Genomic DNA, 22,004 nt, shown 5'->3' on the forward strand with positions numbered 1-22,004 from the left:
CACCCTTGGGAATCAATAAAAAAATCATCTCTGGTGCTTGGAGACAAAGGTAACACATCTCTTGATATTTTAGAATTACAACAGCATAATGTACAATTATCCCAAACTTACAAACCAATTTTTGAAGGCCTGGCAGTAATTTAAAAATGACATGAAAGAATTTCATCCCTTCCAAGGTGTAGAGGGCCCCCTGGAAAGGCACCTGAACAGGCTACATTGGCCACTCTGACCCTTTTGGCCAAAAGGGACCCTCCACTCATAGTCCAGTTGCCCACAGCTGTTGCCTGAGTTTTCAGTTCATACCGAGGTTAAAGCATCATGGTGGCTGGTACCATGGATATGTTTCTCTCGCAGTGGGGTGAGCTGGGCCATTCCTGGAGAAGAAACCTGGGTTCCCCAAGAAATGAGATCAGCCGAAACCGGTTTGGCTCAGTGGTAGAGCATCGGTCTGCGGACTGAAAGGTCCCAGGTTCAATTCCGGTCAAGGGCATGTACATTGGTTGCGGGCACATCCCCGGTAGGGGGTGTGCAAGAGGCACCTGGTCGATGTTTCTCTGTCATCAACGTTTCTAGCTCTATCTCTCTCCTTTCCTCTCTGTAAGAAAAATCAATAAAATATGTTTAAAAAAAGAAAGAAAGAAAGAAATGAGATCAGTGTCAGGGCCTCCCCAGAAGGCAAGGGGATCCCAAGGCAGATGCTGAGCATGGAGGCGATGGGGACACACAGAAATGAACCTCACATCACCCTGCTTGGCACCAGAAGATGGCTGGTTAGCCATAGACGGGTAAGATTCCCAGGGAAGGAACAACCTAAGACAGGTACAGTTGCAGAGGGGCCATCAGGAGAGAACTTGGGGGTCAACAGAGGTGGGGCACAGGCCCTTAACCCCCCCCAAACTATGCAGCGGCCTGAACCTTCACCCCTTCTGAGGGAGGTCTCCTGCCCCCATGGCTGCTTTGCTTCCCATGCACAGCTCAAATTGAGACCCAGGTAACAGAGAATTGGCCAACAGCAGCTGTCCTCTCATTGCAATAAGACTTGTTTGAGATGTCTTGTACCCATGGTGAGAGGAAGTGGGTTTTTGATATCTAAATCTAGCCTAGTTCCAGGAATGCTCAGGGCCTACTCAAGAAGGCAAATAATCCTTACCACTAATATATACAAGGTAAAATTAGAATGTTGGTAGAGTGTTGAGTTTGACAGTAGAATAGTAGTCAAGTTTTCAGAGTAATTTAAATTGGCTAATTGAAATAAGTGAATATCTTAGAAAAATTGATTTTAATGTACAAAAAGCTGCTCCTAAAGTATTAACAAAAATCTTTATTGGCAATTCATCTCATGGTAAAATTGTGTAACATAATGAACCTAAAGCAGTCATATTTTAGAGCAAATAATTAAAATGTAAAAACTATCAAGACTACATTATAAAATTTCCAAAAGCCTCCTAATATTTAAATAAAAAAAGGGGGGGGGGGGAGTGATAGTAGAATATCATGTAAGGAAAAAGATTCTGTAAGTAAATTACATCTAGAAAATTTGTACTTTAGACAATTTTCAGTTGTAATATTAACAGCAAGACACCCATGAAAAACACACATGGTGTCCAAACAAGCCAGAGGAAAATCATTTGGGCAAAAAATGAAAAACTATCCCAAGTAAAATTTATAATAAATATTCCTTTATTACCTTTTGGTCGAGAATATGTTTGTATATTTTCAGAAAACAACTCCAGGACCATGTGGATTCCTGCAACAGAGAGGGATCGAAAGGACTGCTCCATCCATGAAGACAGCAAAGAAACAGTCCAGAGAAGGAAGACGCTGAAGACGCCTTGCCATACTAGCAATCAGCAGCTGTGCATCACTGAAGGATGCCCAGGACCAAACCAGAGATGGTCGGACCTGCATCTCCACCATTTGTCTACCATCTAGAACTGAAATATCATTGCTGACATCTACACATAAGGAATTGTTTGACATAGAAATTGGGACTCAAAAGAACTGTTGTCCCAGAAAGAAACTCACTACAGACTGATTCCTTTGCCTCTCAGCATAACTATTATGGCTGGTCTCATTCTCGGTTCTTACAAGTGTATATCTTGTAGCACATGATTTCACACGTCTAGGGGAAATAATGAGCAACATAAACTGATGAACAAAAACAGACCCAGAGACAGGGAAGCATCGATCAGACTGTCAAACCTCAGAGGGATGGTAGGGGATGGTGGGGGAAAGGGGGAGAGAGCAACCAAAGGACTTGTATACATGCATATAAGCCTAACCAGTAATCACGGACAACAGGGGCGTGGGGCATACATGGGGAGGGGTTTGAGGTTGGAATGGGGGGATGAGGACATTTGTGTGATACCATAATCAATTAAAAACAAACAAACAAAAAAACCAGCATGGCATTGGCAGCAAAACAGACCCAAAGACCAATGGAACAGAATTGAGAGCCCATTAATAAACTCACAGCAATATGGTCAAATAATTTTTTACATAGGAGCCAAAAACATACAATGGAGGGGGGAGGGGGGGAAAGCCTTTTCAAAAAATGGTGCTATGTCCTCACTGGTGTTCCTCAGTGGTTAGAATGTCAACACACTAGGTCATGGTTTTGATTTCTGATGAAGGCACATATCTGGGTTGCATGTTTGATCCTTGGCATCAGTTGTGACTATTATACAAGACAACCAATTGATGTATGTCTCTCTCACATTGACGTTTCTCTATCACCCTCATTCCCTCCCTTTCAAACTCTCTAAAAAAAAAAAAAAAAAAAAAAATCAATGAAAAAATATCCTTAGCTGGGGAGTAAGTAACAAAAACTAAAAATAAATGGTATTGAATGCATTGGAGAGCCACTTGGAAAAGAATGAAACTAGACTAAATTGTTCCCATATGGAAAAATTAACTCAAAATAGATTAAAGACCTAAATATAAGACCTGAAACAATAAATTACGTAGAAGAAAATATGGGTACCAAACTTATGAACCTGGTCTTAGAGAAGATTGATCCTAAAGACAAGGGAAGTAAAGGCAAAAATAGATGAGTGGGACTATATCAAACTAAAAAGCTATACATAGCAAAAGAAACTGCAAACAAAGGAAAAATTGCAACCAACCAAATGGTTGAACAGCTTTGACAGGGGTTAATATCCAAAATATATAAAGAACTCATACAGCTCAACACCAAACAAAAAATCTAATTAAAGGATCCGAGATGGCTGTGCCCAGGTGAACACCTAGCCGCAGCCGCACACAACAATTTCAATAAAATACAACTAAAATATAAAACGGACATTGCCCAGAAGTACAGGAAGGTTGACTGACTGGAAATTCTACAGCGAGAAGCAAGGAGAAAACCAGAAGGAGGCACAGAGGAGCTGGAAAAGCCCAAGGTACGGAGACGCAGCGCTCAGAGAGGACGGAGCCAGAGAGGAGGGGGAGGCAGAGTGCCTGGCGGGCGTTCCCTGGCGGAAAGGAGATAACTCCGACTGTGCTGGGCCCCTGACTGCTCTGAACCCCAGTTCTAGGCCAGACCTCAGGGACCCAGGCTCATCCATAGGGAGCTGGGCTATAAGGCGGAACCCCTGGGGAGCGCCGAAAGGAGGTCCCCGAGGCGCACACACTGCGCGCAGAGAAGGGACAGTTGGCTGTGCCGCTCGATTGCCCTGACGGGAAGGAGACTGGGGCTCCAGACTGCTCTGAACGCCACCTCCAATCCCACCTCCAACTGAACTGAACCCCAATACCGGGCTCATTGGGGGAGAGCATAGACTGTTTGGCAGCAGGCGAAAATTGAGGGCACCTTTCTCTCAGAGGCGCCAGCAGCAAGCACTGAAGGACCCGCATAGGGCGGGGCTCACGGAAGCCAAAGCTGCAGGCTCCACCCTGAAACCCCGTCCCATCTGTAATTGCGAAATGCGACAACAAAATAGATCACAAACGAAAGAAATGGAGGACAAAAAGCGTCTGGATATAGAGTTCAAATCTATGCTTATAAGGTTTTTCAAGAATTTCCTAGAAAAGATGGATAAGACCTATGAGGATATGAAAAGAGATCAACTAGAATTAATAAGGAGTCATCAAGAAATGATAAGGGATCAACAAGAAATAAAGAATACATTGTCTGAAATAAAAAATATTATACAGAGTCCTAAAAACAAAAGGGAAGATTGCAAGAATCAAGTCAAAGATTTGGAACATAAAGAGCCAGAAGACACTCCTCCACAGAAGGTAGAAGGCAAGAGAATCCAGAAAATTGAAGATAATGTAAGAAACCTCTGGGACAACTTCAAGCGAACCAAGATCAGAATTATGGGGATCCCAGAATATGAAAGAGAGCAAGATATCGAAAACATACTGAAAGAAATAGTGACAGAAAACTTCCCCCACCTGGTGAAAGAATTAGACTTACAAGTCCAGGAAGCGCATAGAACTCCAAACAAAAGGAATCCAAAGAGGACCACACCAAGACACATCATAATTAAAAGAAGCAAGAGCAAAGCAGGTAGTTACCTATAAAGGAGCACCTATACGATTGTCAGCTGACTTCTCAACAGAAACCATGCAGGCCAGAAGGGAATGGCAAGAAATATTCAAGGTGATGAATAGTAAGAACCTACAGCCAAAGATAATCTATCCAGCAAAGCTATCACTCAGAATTGAAGGTCAGATAAAGAGCTTCACTAATAAAAAAAAGCTAAAGGAGTTCATCAACACCAAACCAGAATTATATGAATTGCTGAAGGGGGTTCTTTCAGAAGAGAAAGTAAACAAAGTTAAAAACTATGAATAACAAATACGTAACTATCAACAAGTGAATCTAAAAACCAAGGAAATTAAAAAAAAATGTGATGAACAATATTAACTGGTGAATATAATAGAATCAGAGGTATGGAAGGGGAGTGAACTGACGATTCTTGGGGAAAAGGGGAGAGGGGGGCGTGGGAAGAGACTGAACATAAACTGTGCACCTATGGATGAGGACAATGGGGAGTGGGGAAAGGGCAGAGGGTGGGGTGGGAACCTGGTGGAGGAGAGCAATGGTGGGGGGGGGGAAAGGAACATTTGTAATAATATAAACAATAAAAACTTATTAAAAAAAATAAAAAAATAAACTGAGTTGGCAGATGTTCATAGTAGCATAATAGTGAAGATTTGGAAACAACCTAAGTACCCATCACCAGATGAGTGGATTAGAAAACTGGTAAATCTACACAATGGAATACTATGCCACTATAAAAAAAGAAGATTTTTACCATTTGCAACAGTATGGATGTATCTGGAGAGCATTATGCTAAGCAAAATAAGCCAGAGAAAGATAAATATCACATGATCTCACTCATATGTGGGATATAATGATCAACATAATTTGATGAACAAGAATAGATACAGAGACAAATGGCAGGGGAGGGAGGATAGAGATCAACCAAAGGACTTGTATGCATGCATATTAGCATAACCAATAAACACAGACACTGGGGCAGTGGGGGTTTGCCTAGGGTGGGGATGGCTGGGGAGGGGGTGTCAAGCGGGGAAAAAGGAGACATGTAAAATTTTAGACAATAAAAAAAGTATCCTAAAAATAATAAATTGGGGAAAAAATTAAAAAAATAAAAATAAATAAAAAATCTAATTAAAACATGAGCAGAGGACCTGAACAGACACTTCTCCCAAGAAGACATACAAATAGCCAACCAATATATTAAGTGATGCTCAACTTCACTATTCTCGAAATGCAAATAAAAACTATAATGAGCTCAAACCATTTTGCTCAGTGGTTTGAGCTTCAGCCTTCCGACTAAAGGTTTAATACCAGTCAAGTGCATATACCTCAGTTGCAGGCTTGATCCACCAGTCAATGTGTCTCATATTGATGTTTCTCTCTACCTGTCTCTCCCCCTCCCATTCTGTCTAAAAATTTGATGGAAAATACATTTGGGTGAGGATTGATAAAAGCAAACAAAAAAACTACAATGAGATACCACCTCACACCTGTAAGAATAGCTATTATCAACAAGAGAAGTAATAAGTGTTGGAGAGGTTGTGAAGAAAGAGGAACCCTCCTACATAACTGGGATTGTAACTGGTACAGCCACTATGGAAAGCAATCTCCAGGTTCCTCAAAAAATTATAAGTATAGAGTTGCAATATGACCCAGAAACCCTTCTGGGTATCTACCTCAAATATATGAAAACATTTATTTCCTTATGTTCATTGCAGCATTATACAAGGTGGCCACGACATGGAAACAACCAAATGTTCTTGCACTGAGGATTGGTTAAAGAAGATGTGAATGACCTAGCTGGTTGGGCTCAGTGAATAGAATGTTGGCCTGAGGACTGAAGGGTCTGGGGTTCAATTTCAGTCAAGGGCACCTACTTCAGTTGCAAGCTCAATCCCTGGCCTTGGCCAGGGTGCGTGTAAGAAATAACCAATGTGTCTCTAATCAGCTCTCTGCCTCTCCGCCCTTCCACTATCTCTAAAAATCAATTGAAAAATATCCTTGGGTGAGAATTCACAAAACCAAACCAAACAAATAAATGATTCTTTTTTTTTTTCAAGATGTGGTTCATATACATAATGAATTACTACTTAGCCATAAGAAAAGATGAAATAGTATAACCAGACAACCAAGCGGTCTGTGCTGCCTGTCACTACTTGAGCCAATTAAGCAGAGACAGGGTTGAATCCTATATGAGTGTTTATTCCAATAATGCCAGCAGTATGGGAGAGCAACAGATCACCCACAAAATTCTGCTCCGCACTTCCCCATAAGCCAGCTGCTTATATTGGGTAGGAGGCAAAGATTAGGTGGGAGAGTAGGAATTACAAACATGAGAAATTATGCAAGGTATAATGGTGACAGGTTATAGGCAATGCGGACCGGGGTTGGGGGCACAGAGAGCAGGTACTATGGGGCACCTCGAAGACCAGATTACAGGCAATGGGGGATGGGGTTTGCAAAAGGTGGGCATTTCAGGATTAGATTGTTTGGCCAGGAGGTTGTATATCTTTCCATAATGTAGGCAGTTCTTAGAAAAGGAGGATGGACTCCATTTCAGTGTTAGCAACCATGTCCCAATGTTACTGGGAAACCACCAGGGTGGGCTCAGGCTGCTTGTCACAATATCCAATAATGAAGGCAGGGTTGAATCATATAAGGCATTTATTGAGGCCAGCCAACCAAGAAGACAGGGATCTAACAAGACTCCAAAACCTGTCTTACAGCAAGGTGCTGGAGACAGGATTATATAGGGCAATGGTCCAGGGTGAGGCTGGGAGCAGAGCCCTGGAGGTCCTCAGAATTCAGAATTCAGCCATTGTTCTTGGTTATCTGGAGATTAGATGATGCCTTGACTCTTGGTGGGATTGGCCTGACCATGTTTAATGGTTCTGTTTGCTTTCTGGGTACATTGTATATTGTCAACAGTTGAATCACCTCCTCAATCACTTTGCTTGGGATCAAAGGGAGTATGCAAATGCACCAACCTGAGAAATGAAACTTAAAAAAGAATGATTTAAACTTCTATTCCCATATAAGAAACTTAATCCTCTGTTCACAGAAGTATATATATTCTAGGATTTCAAAATAATACAATTATTTTCATATTAATTCAGGTTCTCTATCTATCTGATCCTAAGTCTCCCCTATCACCAAGACATACAACTCTCAGTCAGGTTAGAATATGCTTTCTCTAATCAGAACAGAACAGTCACAGTTAACAGAGCATGATTTATATTTCTTATATTTGTAGCTAGTCCCAATATTCTACTTCTGCTTTTAAAAATACTACCATTTGCAACATGAATGGACCTTGAGAATATCATGCTAAGCAAAATAAAGCAGTCAGAAAAAACTAAGAACCATCAGATAACATTCATATGTGGTATATAAAACTGAAACTTTTAAATATGGACAGCAATACTGTGGTTATCAGAGGGAAATGGGATGGGGAAGTATTAAAGGATAAAGGGGGTGAAATATATGGTAATGGAAGATAACTTGACTTTGGCTGTTGGGCACACAATGCAATATAAAGATCATATATCATAGAAATAGACATTTGAAATATCTTATTAACCAATGTCATCCCAATAACTTGAATTTTAAAAATTCACACTTGGCCGAAACCCGTATTGCTCAGTGGATAGAGAGCACTGGCCTGTGGACTGAAAGGTCCCAGGTTCGATTCTGGTCAAGGGCATGAACCTTGGTTGTGGGCACATGCCCAGTAGGAGGTGTGCAGAAGACAGCTGATCAATATTTCTCTCTCATCAATGTTGCTAACTTTCCATCCCTCTTCCTTCCTCTCAGTAAAAAATCAACAAAATATATTTTTAAAATAATAATAAAATTAAAAATTACATTTGAAGGAAAACTTATGTGTACTCTGAGCCCCATTTTTCATATCTCCAACATCAATCTGATACTCTTTAAGGGCTTAATGAGTAATCAACTATAATATGTTATAAAAACTTTGCCTTGGCACTCTCCCTCCAGAGAGCACTCACATGCCTTTCTCTTGTCCTTCCCTTTACACCTTCCCTAGACACTATTCCATTAGCTGTCTCGGTCCCAAGTTCCAAGGGCCCTTCCTTAACATCTTGAACTTGTTTGCTAAGCCCATTTCTTCTGGAATTACTTTTTCTACATCTGTAGTTTACTCAACAAAGTTCTCATACAGTTAAAAAATAAAATAAAATCTTGTCTTTTTGCTTGGCTTTTATCTCTCTCATCCTTGGCTTTTAGTCATCTTCTTTTAAATAAATCTTTATTGTTAAAATTATTACAATTGAGAATGCAAGATGGCTGCTCGGGTAGACACCTAACCGCAGCAGCACACAACAATTTCAATGGAATACAACTAAAATGTAGAGTGGACATCGCCCAGAGCTACAGGTAGTCGACTGACTGAAAATTCTACAACAAGAAGGAAATAGAAAACCAGAAGGAAAATCAGAGGAGCTGAAAAAAAGCCTAAGGTACGGAGACATGCTGCGCGCTCGCACGCACTCGCGCGGAGAGGTCGCAGCCGGAGAGGAGAAGAGGGCTGGGTGCTGCCTGGCGTTCCCTAGCAGGAAGGAAATAAAACCCCCAGCCTGGGCTGAACCCTCGAACCGGCAGCGCTGAGCCCCAAGTTATGGGCCAGACCCTGGGGACCCAGGCTCCGGCAGGGGGAGACGGGGCTGTGAGGCGGAATCCCAGGGGAGTGGCGAAAAGCGGAGCCCTCAGAGTTGCGCGCACTGCGCGCAGAGGACAGTCTGTTGACTCTGATCCTAGACTCCCCTAGCGGGAAGGAGAAAGAAGGCTCCAGACTGGAGGAACGCGACGGGGAGCAGGAGCCCCTGCCGGACACTGGCCAGCCGGATGCCAGCAGGGAGCCGGGCGACTGGGCCCCCAAGGTGGGGGGTGCCCCTGAGCCTTCGACCTCTGAGCGCGGGCAACAGAGCCAAGGACGGGGGCTGCTTCCTGGGCGGCGCCGACCCCGGCAACAGGCTGGAGCAGCGCGGGAGCCCTCGGAGAACAAAGGGGTGCCACAGGCCAACCTGCTGAGCTCCCAGGACAAGGAGGAAGAAACCAAAGAAGTTCTCAATGTGAAGAAATCAAGTGAGAGCAAAAGATAGTAAAATTACTTAAGAATACAGAGAAGATCTTGAAAAATCAAAGACTAAGTCAGAACTCAACTCACCAGCCAACATTGCAACATATATGCGTTTAAAAAAAAAGGGGGGGGGGGCAGAATGTTGGAACAGCGGCGGCCAGGCCTAGAGTGCCCAGGCACAAGGCAGTGGCAACCAGACCCGGAGCAGCAACGGCCAGGCCCCAGAGTAGCAGCAGCCAGAACCAGAGCAACAACAGCCAGCACTGGAGCAGCCAGACCTGGGGCAGTGGCAGCCAAGCCTGAGGCAGAGGCAGCCAAGCCCAGGGTGGCCAGTCCAGGAACACCCAGACCCGGAGTGGCCGGGCCCAGAGAAGCCGGGCCCAGAGCAGCCGGGTTGGGAGCAGCCAGGCCCAGAACAGCAGTAGCCAAGCCCGAAGCATCCAGGCTGGGAGCGGCCAGACTCGGAGCAGCTGGGCCCGGGGCAGCCGGGCCCAGAGCAGCCGGGTCGGGTGCGGTCAGGCCCGGAGCAGCAGCAGCCAAGTCCAGAGCAACTAGGTCAGGAGCGGCAGTGACCAAACCTGGAGCAGCTTGTTGTGGAACGAACCAAAGCAACAGAGGCCAGGCCCGGAGCAGCCAGGCCCGGAACAGCTCGCTCCTCGCCTGCACCTGCCCCACGGCTGCCTCTCAGACATGGCTGAAAACTTTTGTAGGAACTTGAGTGTCTGCTGAATCAAGTTATGAAGGCTTAGATCTGGATGTGTTGAGTTAGTATAGGGCTGGGGTGTTGATCTGTGAGTGCCTTGGGTGGGGCCTAGATGAGGCTGGTTAACCTATTTGGAAATGTCTTTTGTGTGAAATGTATCATTGGGCATGTGGAGGTATTATTGATATGAGAAAATGCTAAGTAACTGATTTACTATCTGAAAAGGGATTTACTATCGGGGAAAGGGAGGGAGGAAGAGACTGAACATAAACTGCACCTATGGATGAGGACAATGAGTAGTGATTTTTCTAGTTCTAAAATCTTAGTATAAAATAATATACCAATATTATTTTATAATGTGTGCACTGTAGTAGGACTAACCTATACATCTTCGCACGTTCTTCGTGTGAAACTTTTGTTAGTGGCAGGAATAGAATCTTGGGGATTCACTATAATTATAAGAAATAGTAATCATATTCTGTTAATCATGATTGTTTTGTTCTGATAAACGAAGGTACATTTTAACCTGGCTGGGAGTTTTACAAGGGACCTTGGAGCTCACCTAGAAATGCAGCCCAATCTCATCTGGGAGCTGCTTTCCATTATCATGGAAAGATGAACAACCTTGTGGAAACCAAAGGCTCCAGCCTTTTGCAAACTCTCAGCCCTTTGCAAAACCCCAGCACTTTGCAAAACCCCAGCCTGCATCCCTTGTAATCTGTAACCATTACACCATTCCTATTCCTTTTGCCTACTTTCCCATGTGATCTTTGTCTTTGTACTCCATATATGCAGCTGGCTTATGAGGAAAGGGTGGACAGAGCAGATTTTTATGTGGATGACCTGCTGCTCTCCCATACTGCTGGCATTGTTGGAACAAATGCTCATATATAATTCAACCATGTCTCTGCTTAATTGGCTCAAGTAGTGACAGGCAGCCCAGATTTATTGGTTGTCCAGTTTCATTTTTATTTACCTTATCGTGAATAAATTCACTATTTTATGTAGAAAATTCTCCTGGCTCTCTCTTTATAGAACCTGGAATCTTAAGCCACTGACTAAATAGCTGTTGGTTTCATAGAAGGGTCAACATAAAAACAATTCAGTCCTTGGCCAGGTAGCTCAGTTGTTTAGAACATCCTCCCATATACCAAGGTTATAGTTTCAATTCCTGGTCAGGGCACATTCAAGAAGCAACCACTAGGGAGACATGGAGCAGGGCTACGGAGGCTATGGGGCCTGGAGTGCCGGACCCACCAACACCCAGGCCCAGGTGGAGAGGCGTTGACCGCTGCGGCCCAGACGGCATGGGCAGGAAACGGAAGCAGTTTCAAGGCTACGATGAGCCGGATGCCAAACAGGCCCGAGCTGACAGCGAAGGAGATTTTTCCGAGAATGACGATGGAGCTGGTGACTTCCGGTCAGGAGATGAAGAATTCAAGGGTGAGGACGAATTCTTGGATCCCGGGAGGCAGAGAGAGAAGGATGACGAGGATGATGAAATGAAGAAGAGGAAGGAGAAACAAAGGAGAAGAGACAGGCTGCGAGACCGGGCAGCTGACAGGATTCAGTTTGCCTGTTCCGTGTGCAAGTTTCGGAGCTTTGAAGATGAAGAAATCCAGAAGCATCTGCAAAGCAAATTTCACAAAGAGACACTACGGTTTATAAGTACCAAACTGCCTGACAAGACGGTGGAATTCCTTCAGGAATACATTGTTAACAGGAATAAGAAGATTGAGAAGCGACGTCAGGAACTGATGGAGAAGGAAACCGCAAAACCAAAACCAGATCCTTTCAAAGGGATTGGCCAAGAGCACTTCTTCAAGAAGATCGAGGCTGCTCACTGCCTGGCCTGCGACATGCTGATCCCTGCGCAGCACCAGCTCCTCCAACGGCACCTGCACTCGGTGGATCACAATCACAACCGCCGGTTGGCTGCTGAACAGTTTAAGAAAACAAGTCTCCATGTGGCTAAGAGTGTTTTGAACAACAGACATATAGTGAAGATGCTGGAAAAATACCTTAAGGGTGAAGACCCTTTCACCAATGAAGCCGTTGATCCAGAAATCGAAGGAGTTGACAATTTAGGAGGCGATGACAAGGAAGAGACTCCTGAGGAGGTGGCCGCAGAAGTGTTAGCGGAGGTGATCACAGCAGCGGTGAAGGCAGTGGAGGGGGAAGGAGTGCCCACTCCAAAAAGTATTGAAATGCCGGCGGAAGGGGAAAGCCCCGTGGACAGCGCAGGGGCCACCAGTGGTCCCCATCCTGAACAGCCGCCAGAGGCAGACACGCACTGTGGAATGGCATCTGGGAACGGGGACGCGGACGCAGAGGCCGCAAGTGGAGGTGCCCAGGCTGGGAACCTGGATGCAGAGGCCGGAAGTGAAGGTGCCCAGGCTGGGAATAATGTTGCAGAGGCGGAAGGCAAAGCAGAGGCGGAAGGCACTGTAACAGTCCCTGTTCCTGCTCCAGCTGCCACAGAAGCTGCAGTAGACCAAACTGACACAGAGTCCAAAGACATCACTCCCACAGAATGAGCCTCCTTTCCCTGTTTCAAGGGATGTGTTATATGATGCATTGATCTTTGGTTTTAAGTAGTACTAGGGTGTGTGTTACTGGAATATGCTGAAAACATTTTGGTGAAGAGACCCAGCTCTTTCCTTCAGAAAACGTACCTCATGGGCTTGTCTTAGAGTTGTGTGGCTTTCTGCCTTGGTTTGAAAGCCACAGAAATACATTCCCCCAAGCAGCTGTGGAATAATAAGAGTTGGGCAATTAGATTTTGATACTTTGCTTGTTAAGAATGCCCTTCCTTTATTATTATTATTATTTTTGTCTGGGAGCAGCTCATTATTACTAGGATATATCTTACTTTATAAAGATTTTTTTTTTTTTTTTAAGTTTTAAGAATTTGCTTTGGCTTTAGTTTTCGACCTCTGCTTTTATAGCTCACTGAATGGGGTGTGATTCTCACAAGAAGTAGCAGAATCTTGTTAACGTGATCCTCGTCCTGATACATCAGTGAACTCCGACAAATGCACCACTGGAAGGAAGCACCCCCAGTGGCCCCTCAAGACTAAGGACACTTTGCCTCAGGCACTGTTTCCCAATCTTTAATCCTTGGAGAATTACCTTCAGAATTGATCTCATGTGTTCCACCTCTGCATTACTTTAGGGTCTTTTCTTTAAATCAAGTTACTTTCTCTTAAATGTAATAAAGAAGAAAACTTGATGTTCCTCCCGTGAATGGAAAACCAATATAAATCGCCACAGATATGATGCTATCTGTAAAAAATTAATAAAATGAAGTAAACATTTCATTTAAAAAAAAAAAAAAAAGAAGCAACCACTAAATGCATAAATACATGGAACAAGTCTCTCTCTCTCTCTCTCTCTCTCTCTCTCTCTCTCTCTCATCATCATCATCATCATCATCATCATCATTATCAATAAAATAAAATAAAAAATTGAAACCTGTGAGGAATTTGTGGAGTTTATTTAAGTCAAACAGCTGACAATTGCTAGGATACAATATCTCAATAGATTGAAATAACGCTCCAGAAGATGGAAAGTTTGTACCTTATTTTATACATCACAATATGAAATTCAATGGTGACAAATTAGGGAGGTGCAGAAAAACAAAATGGGGGAATCCTCTGGGATTGAATAAAAGTTAAATGATAGACATTTACATCTCTTATATAGGTGAGTATAGGATAGTTAACAGTCAACAATTAACAGGGTAGCATTCAGCTATGGTCTTATCTATATGGTGCATCTAGGGCTTGCCCGGAGTGGTCATTCCCTGTGCATTTTAATATTACTTTTTAATATCTCAAGTATTTTACAAAAAAATAATTTTTCTATAAATTAATTTGTTACTAAGAGAGAAATCATAACAGAATAGGTATACTAGAATTTAGCTTTTAGTTAAAATTATTACATTAGCTCTTTGGAGACTCATAATTGTATTCAAATATAGTCATGTCCTGAGGCCTGGAAAATTGCCTGAAAAGCAAGTTTCAGGGAAGTATATAAAGCATACTTTGCTTAAGATAATAGAAAAATGTAGCCTATAAAACACAAAATGTCTAGCTTTTTTCCTGGGTTTAAGATAACATTACTAGCCCTAACCAGTTTGGCTCAGTGGATAGAGTGTAGGCCTGCAGACTCAAGGGTTCCAGGTTCAATTCTGGTCAAGGGCATGTACCTTGATTGCAGGCATATCCCCGGTAGGGGGTGTGCATGAGGCAGCTGATTGATGTTTCTCTCTCATCTCGTCAATGTTTCTAAACTCTCTCTCCCTCTTCCTCTCTGTAAAAAATCAATTAAACATTTTTTTTTTTAAAAAGATAGCATCACTGACTCGCAATCCCAAGATGTCTTGCAGAATTCTGTAAGCAGGAATGGCCACAGTCACAAAGACCCTGAGAGTATATTGCCAAGGACTCAATAAATCTGATAAAGTTGCAGAAGCTTGCACAATAAGTGCCCAATCAACACAGCCCAGGACCCTGAATCCCTTGCTTATGATTACTCAAGGTTTTTGCCATTAAAGCCATTGGAGAGTTTGGGCTTTTAAGTGACAGCTTCCCCGTACTGCTTGTGTGGTGCCCTGCCATAGAGTGACTAATTCCTCTGCTTCAACTCTCAGAGTTCAGTGTTTGGCAGACAAACTCTTTTTCTGTTCAGTTATACCTGGTATAGCACTGTCTGTCCCACTCCTTAGACACTAATGAACAATTGCATATGTGCCTCTTAATATGGATCTATTCTGAGAAGTGCATCTTTAGGCAATGTTGTTGTTGTGAACATCATAGAGCGCATTTACACAAATCTAGGTAGTATATAGCCTACTGCACACATGGACACTAAGGGAGGAAAATTTTTCCTCTATCTCTCTGTTGACTCTTAGCACTAAAGGACAGATTTAGAGAACAAATATTTAATAACATGTATACCTCCAGTATAATGAGAGAAGCCCAAGAAAACCGAGTAACACTAAGAAATGACCTTAAATACTATCACCATAAAAACTATTTCCAGCTAAAAAGAAGTTATTGGGGGGAAGGGTGTCAAGTAGTTATGGGAAGTTATAGTAAACAAGGTTAAGGTACCGTGTTTCCTCGAAAATAAAACATCCTCCGAAAATAAGACCTACTTACAGGTTTCCTTCTGAGTGAAATATAAGGCATCCCTCCGAAAATAAGGTCCTCCCTAGGCTCTGTCTCAGAATGAAAATTAATTTACCATAAACTGGTCGCTAGGGCTGCCCCAACTGGCATCTAGCAACCAGTGACGTTATGAGGAGTCCTAATGTCACTGCTGTGTGGAGGCGGAGTGGAGGTCAGAGTGAGCGGTGAGCGAGGGGCTGGAGAGAGGAGGAGACTTTCGCAGATGCATGTAGAAGAACAGGAGGATTAGAGTTGACGGGACGCGGTGAAGGTGGTGAGTGCTGGTCTGTCTCTAGTGACACTACCTGATGCTCGCGGCCGCCCTCATGATGACTGAAGGTTCTCAGTCAGTGGCAGACCCTGCTCCAGCCCAGATCCAGGCCCCAACAAGCCCAGTGACAGTCCCCAGGCAGGCCCCAAGGGGTAAATGTCTGATAAAGGGATAGGGGGGATGTCTGGTGAAGGTGTTCAGTGGCACAGGGGTGGGGGAAGGGGGATCACTTAAAATGACACAGGAGGATCAAAAGGGGTTACTAAAATGGTAATCCCCACTCTGATTCTCCTGTGCCATTTTGATTCCCCCCCCCTGATCCCCCCTGTGTCATTTTAAGTGATCCCCCTCCCCCCACCTTGATACCCCAATTCCTTTTTTTTACCCCTAGAAATGAGCGCAAAAAGAAAAAGCTACTCCGTAGAGTACAAGAAAGGAATCGTGGGAGACTCTTGGGGCCAAAATCTTACTGCTTTCTGCAAAGAGAAGATGTTGAGTATCCAACTGGTTTGAAAATGGCGAGCAGAGTATGGTAACCTCATTGAACAAGTGGACAAGAGAAATGCTAAAAAGCGCAAGTGTGGATCAGGTTGGCAACCATTATTTTCCTAGCTGGAAGACCTGATCTATGAATGGGTTGTTGACAGGAGAGCATAGGCTTTGGATGTGAATAGGGCTCAGATTCAAGAATTTGCCCTTGCAATGGCACCACAGTTTGGCATAACCCCCGAAGACTTCAAAGCATCACAACACTGGCTGGATAATTTCCTTCAGCGAAGTGAACTGTCTTTAAGAAGATCTACAACATTGTTTAGGTTGGAAGATACTCAAGTTATTAAGCGAGCACTTGCATTCAAGTCCTTTATTGATGATGCTGACTTCTCTAAATACAATCTTTCCAAAATGATTGCTATGGATGAAACTGCAGTGTTTATGCCCCAATCATCTCAAACAACAATTGAACAGCGGGGTGCCTCCTTAGTGTACATTCCCTCCACTGCTTACGAAAGTGCACGTGCTTCCTGTATTTTGGCAATTTGTCTGGATGGCACTAAAATCCCACCTTTAATCATTTCTAAGGGCAAGAAGGAAAAGATTGAACATGTTTTGGGCGTTTTCATTCTTGAAACTGAAAAAGCCTGGGCCACACAAGCAGTTATAAGGAAGTGGGTCGATTTAATGCTGCCGCTTGTTATGTGAGGGAGCCAAAGAGGTCTGCTAGTCTGGGATGCAGCCAGCACTCACTGCTCTGAAGACATGAAGACATTTCTTCACGAAAGAAAAATAGATCAGATAATGATTCCCGCAGAAATGACGGCCTATCTCCAGACTCTTGATATTACAATAAACAAGCCATTCAAAAACAATTTGCGCATGGAAATTAATGACTACATTGAAAATAGAATGGAGAGAAATCAGCGTGGAAACTTTGTGAAACCTAAACTGCAAGAAGTTGTGACTTAGGTGAAGAATTCATGGGAGAAAATCACTGACAGTTGCATTGCAAATGCACTGCGAGCAGGCTACCTTGACAAGAAGTACTCATTTAAAGACAGTGCTATTGCTAAACATGAGAGATTTGATCCACTGATTCTGAAAGAAATGGAGTCACAAGAAATTCACCAGGAAATCCAGGAATTGGATTGTTATGATGATGTTCCAGAAGATGATGACATGATTGTCACTGAATAAATAAGTAAATTCTTGATACTGTAGGATTCACAGTTTGTCTGGTTTGTGTTGACAACTACAGTACTACCGTACCATATACAGGTAATAAATTTCCTTTATTTTCATTTAACAATAAATGTATTCTTCTTCTTGGAAAAATAAGACATCCCCTGAAAATAAGACCTAACGCATCTTTGGGAGCAAAAATTAATATAAGACACTGTCTTATTTTCGGGGAAACAGGGTAGTTAGGCAGATTTAAATCCCTTGTCTTCTGCATTGATAAGAGTTTCTGGAGATTAGGTCATCAAGCTCTTCTTAAGGCAAGGAGGAAGACGGCTTTACAAATGGATATGTATTTTTTTACAAATGCAAACATCTCTTACAAAGGGTAACTTCTACTTAATTTTTAGAGCTTCTCCCAAGTCTGCTGTTTCTTAAAATTAACAAGCCTAAAATAATCCTTATTTCAAATAGAGATATTTTGGGGCGACACATTCCATTCTCTTACAGCTCCTAGGCTACAAAGCTGTACAACATGTTACTGTACGTAATTGTAACACAATGCTATTTGTATAATGTGTTGCACTACGATATAACTAGATGATAGGAATTTTTCAACTCTATTATTATAATCTCATGGGACCATGATTGGATACGCAGTCCATCCTTGAGAGTGAAGTTTTGTGCGGCTCATGACTGTAGTATATGCTCTTTCTTCATGTGTCTGTATTTCCTATTATAATCAAAACCTGATTTTTTTAAAATTACGGTACAGATTTCAATGTTGTTCAAATGTCTCCATGGGAGCACATGTTCTTCTCAGACCGCAAATCCCAACCTCTGATTAGGAAAATAAGAATACTATAGTCTTGCTCCCATACTTAAAGCATGTTGTCATCAAAAGGAGGGGAACATGCTTTACATTTTTCTTTCTCGCTGAAGGTTTCTCTTGTATAGGATTGGGAACACAGTAGGCACTGTTACAGAATAGTGAGAAGCTAGGAAAATTCTAGGACAAGTGGAACAGGGAAACTCAGACAGATAGTTAAAGAGAGTTTGCAGTCACCTAGTAAATCTTGAAAGGTGAGCATGGTGGATGGTGCACGCAGGTAGGCTAAATAGCTAACTCGGGCTGTGATTGAAGTAAAATTGAGTCTATTTAAGGAAAGGGGGTAGGGGACGGAATATCCAAAGGGAAGGGCTGCACAGCATGGAGCCAAGGGGATATTGGGTTTTGACGGCAGCCCCCAGCAGCTGTAGTTTCATCCTTATAAGCAGTCACTGGCAGGAAACTTGTCAGTGAGTTTGGGGGCTGAGCTGGTGTGCTCCTTGGAATGCAGATGTGCAACCAGATACCTTCACGTCAGTTTTCATTCCTTGTGTGGTCTAAGTCCTGGTGTCCAGCAAGCTTTTTTCTGGTCTCTTGTTCTGTGGAAGGAAGCTTACAAATGGCCCATAAGGATTGTATTGCCTTATAGGCCTAACAAATCCTTTCTTCTCTACACCAAAGACACTTAAGGGTAAATGGTTTGCAATTCTTCTCAGCAATCAGATGTAAATAGTTTAAATCACTGGACTCTGGGAGGTAGATAACAAATCTAGTTAAGTACCATTTGCCAATCACACCCTAGGACAGACACATTAAGAGAATAAATCTTGCTTTCTGCTGGTGAACGCCGTGGAGTAAGCATCATTGGAATTTCCCCTGTTGTTCATCATGTCTAAGCCTGAGTCTCCCAAAGAGCCAGAGCAGCTGCGGAAGCTCTTTATCGGAGGTTTGAGCTTTGAAACAACCGATGAGAGTCTGAGGATCCATTTTGAGCAATGGGGACGCCCACGGACTGTGTGGTGATGAGAGATCCAAACACCAAGCGCTCCAGAGGCTTTGGGTTTGTCACCTATGCCACTGTGGAGGAGGTGGATGCAGCCATGAACGCAAGGCCACACAAGGTGGACGGGAGAGTTGTGGAACCAAAGAGGGCTGTCTCAAGAGAAGATTCTCAAAGAGCTGGTGCCCACTTAACTGAAAAAGATTTTTGTCGGTGGTATTAAAGAAGACACTGAAGAACATCACCTAAGAGATTATTTTTGAACAGTATGGGAAAATAGAAGTGATTGAAATCATGACTGACCGAGGCAGTGGCAAAAAGAGGGGCTTTGCTTTTGTAACCTTTGATGACCATGACTCTGTGGACAAGATTGTCATTCAGAAATACTGTGCTGTGAGTGGCCACTACTGTGAAATAAGGAAAGCCCTATATAAGCTAGTGATTTGTCCAGCCAAAGGGGTCGAAGTGGTTCTGGAAACTTCGGAGGTGGTGGTGGAGGTGGTTTTGGTGGAAATGACAACTTTGGTCGCGGAGGAAACTTCAGTGGTCGAGGTGGCTTTGGTGGCAGCCGTGGTGGCGGTGGATATGGTGGCGGTGGGGATGCCTATAATGGATTTGGTAATGATGGAAGCAATTTTGGAGGTGGTGGAAACTACAATGATTTTGGCAATTACAACAATCAATCTTCAAATTTTGGGCCTATGAAAGGAGGAAACTTAGGAGGCAGAAGCTCTGGCCCTTATGGTGGTGGAGGTCAATACTTTGCCAAACCACGAAACCAAGGTGTCTATGGTGGTTCCAGCAGCAGCAGTAGCTATGGCAGTGGCAGAAGGTTTTAATTACTGCCAGGAAACAAAGCTTAGCAGGAGAGGAGAGCCAGACAAGTGACAGGGAAGCTACAGGTTACAACACATTTGTGAACTCAGCCAAGCACAGTGGTGGCAGGGCCTAGCTGCCACAAAGAAGACGTGTTAGACAATACGCATGTGAATGGGCAAAAAAACCTTGAGGACTGTATTTGTGACTAATTGTATGACAGGTTATTTTAGTTTCTGTTCTGTGGAAAGTGTAAAGCATTTCAACCAAGGGTTTTAATGTAGATTTTTTTTTTTTTTTTGCACCCATGCTGTTGATTGCTAAATGTAATAGTCTGATCATGACCTGAATAAATATGTCTTTTTTTTAAAAAAAAAAAAGAATAAATCTCCATTTGGTACATCTGCATAAAGCTGAATAATATTCTAATAATCTGTCCCTAACCCCCTCCCCTCTCCCCTCCAAAAAAAAATAAAACCCAACAACAACAAAAAACGCCCCACCTTTAAAACCCCTGAAACTAAAGGTCTCAGTGTGCTCTCCCTCCAAGGAGCACGCCCATGCCATTCCTTTCCTTCTCTCTTCACCCCACTCCCAACCCCAGCATGTATTCCCTGACCTCTAAGGGACCCCATGAATCTTGCAACGAGGGGAGTAATGGGCAGTAGCAGTAGCAACTCATTCAACTCACCCCCTAAACCTGCCTCCAAGATCCCCTATCCTCTAACTTCCAAAGCAGCCCAGCCTATGCTCTGCTATTGCTTCTTCTATAGGCCTTCCTTGTTTCACTTTCCTAAGTATATTTTTGCTGCAGTCAATAAATGCTTGTTTGCTTTCCTACACTTTTTCTTGATTGCAATCTTTACCTCAAGAAGACAAGAACCAAGGGCTCCTCCTCTCCCTAGTAACAGGCACTAAGTAATGCATGTTGATCAGCAGTTGGTTCAATGTGGGCCAAATGTGCAGATTTTCTTGAAAGAAATAGCGTTCCCAGGGGTGGTTGTGGTAAAGCTTTAAGTCTACAAATGCTACCCTACAAATGACTTGTATACAGCATGCAAATAGTTGTAGATGAAAAGGGGCCACATGTTAACCTGCCAAGCTCATAGACCTATAATAAAATAACCACAAAGGATGATCTGAAATTAAAACTTTTTAACTAAAAGCAGTTTATGGAAGGTAGTCATGTCCTGGGCTAGAATCTTTCTGGACAAAAGTCTATATTTATCTGAACTAAACCTGTCTATTGTCTTTTGCTTATAACTTTTTAAAGTGGGGGCCAGATCACGGTCCCTCAGAGAGCTGGAGGGCCGGACTATATGAACTACTAATTCCTACTGTAACACCTCGGCTGCGCTCACTGCCCAAAAAACCTGGCAGGCAGGATCAGACTCCCCTGGGGGCTGCATGTGGCCCAAGGGCCGTAGTTTGAAGACCCCTGGCTTATACCTTTGGAATGTCAAGGTAACTTCTGTTTCTCCAGACCTCTCAGGGCACAATTAGTGCAGCAGAGCAGAGACTACAGATCTTCTCATTGTTATTTTTATCCTGTTAATTGTTGACTGTTAACTATCCTGTACTCGCCTATATAAGAGATGTAAATGTCTATCATTTTACTTTTTACCCAATCCCAGGGATTTTCTTGCTTTGCTCTCCCCAGCTCCCTAAACTGTCACCAATGAATTGTAATGTATAAAATAAGGTGAAAATCTGCCATCTTCCTTGATCATAATCTCAATTCCTTTATATTTTGCTTCCAAGCAAAGGTCCACAGTTTGGCTCAAATAAACTCAAATTCTTCATAGGTTTGAATGCTTATGTTGACATAGTGTTGTGGGCAAAAATGGAGCCATATGCTAAACCCCACAAGGTCAGGGAGGCCTGAATGGCAGGCCTTACAAACTCAGAGACCTAAAGTAACCATAT

At 43.1% G+C, this 22,004-nt stretch overlaps 1 protein-coding gene and 2 pseudogenes across 3 annotated transcripts in view; all 3 read left to right on the forward strand.

Annotated features, from left to right (window-relative positions):
- LOC311614713 (ferritin light chain-like) overlaps positions 1–22,004 on the forward strand; it is a 51,397-nt pseudogene that overhangs the window by 25,510 nt on the left and 3,883 nt on the right. The window lies entirely within an intron of this gene.
- On the forward strand, positions 10,766–13,648 carry LOC311615017 (A-kinase anchor protein 8-like). Its single transcript, XM_084870162.1, has one exon. It carries the CDS (start codon positions 11,547–11,549, stop codon positions 12,849–12,851), a length of 1,305 nt encoding a protein of 434 aa, XP_084726288.1. The 5' UTR covers positions 10,766–11,546; the 3' UTR covers positions 12,852–13,648.
- Positions 19,089–20,697, forward strand: LOC311614655 (heterogeneous nuclear ribonucleoprotein A1-like; annotated as a pseudogene). The gene has a single exon. The product of its transcript is annotated as a heterogeneous nuclear ribonucleoprotein A1-like (transcript).

Source organism: Pipistrellus hanaki (assembly GCF_964339955.1).
Source record: "Pipistrellus hanaki genome assembly, chromosome: X".
NCBI lineage: Eukaryota > Metazoa > Chordata > Mammalia > Chiroptera > Vespertilionidae > Pipistrellus > Pipistrellus hanaki.

Bases quoted from the DNA above. Each gene is read 5' to 3' on its own strand.
- LOC311615017 (XM_084870162.1), top strand. From the start codon at position 11,547: ATGGGGCCTGGAGTGCCGGACCCACCAACACCCAGGCCCAGGTGGAGA.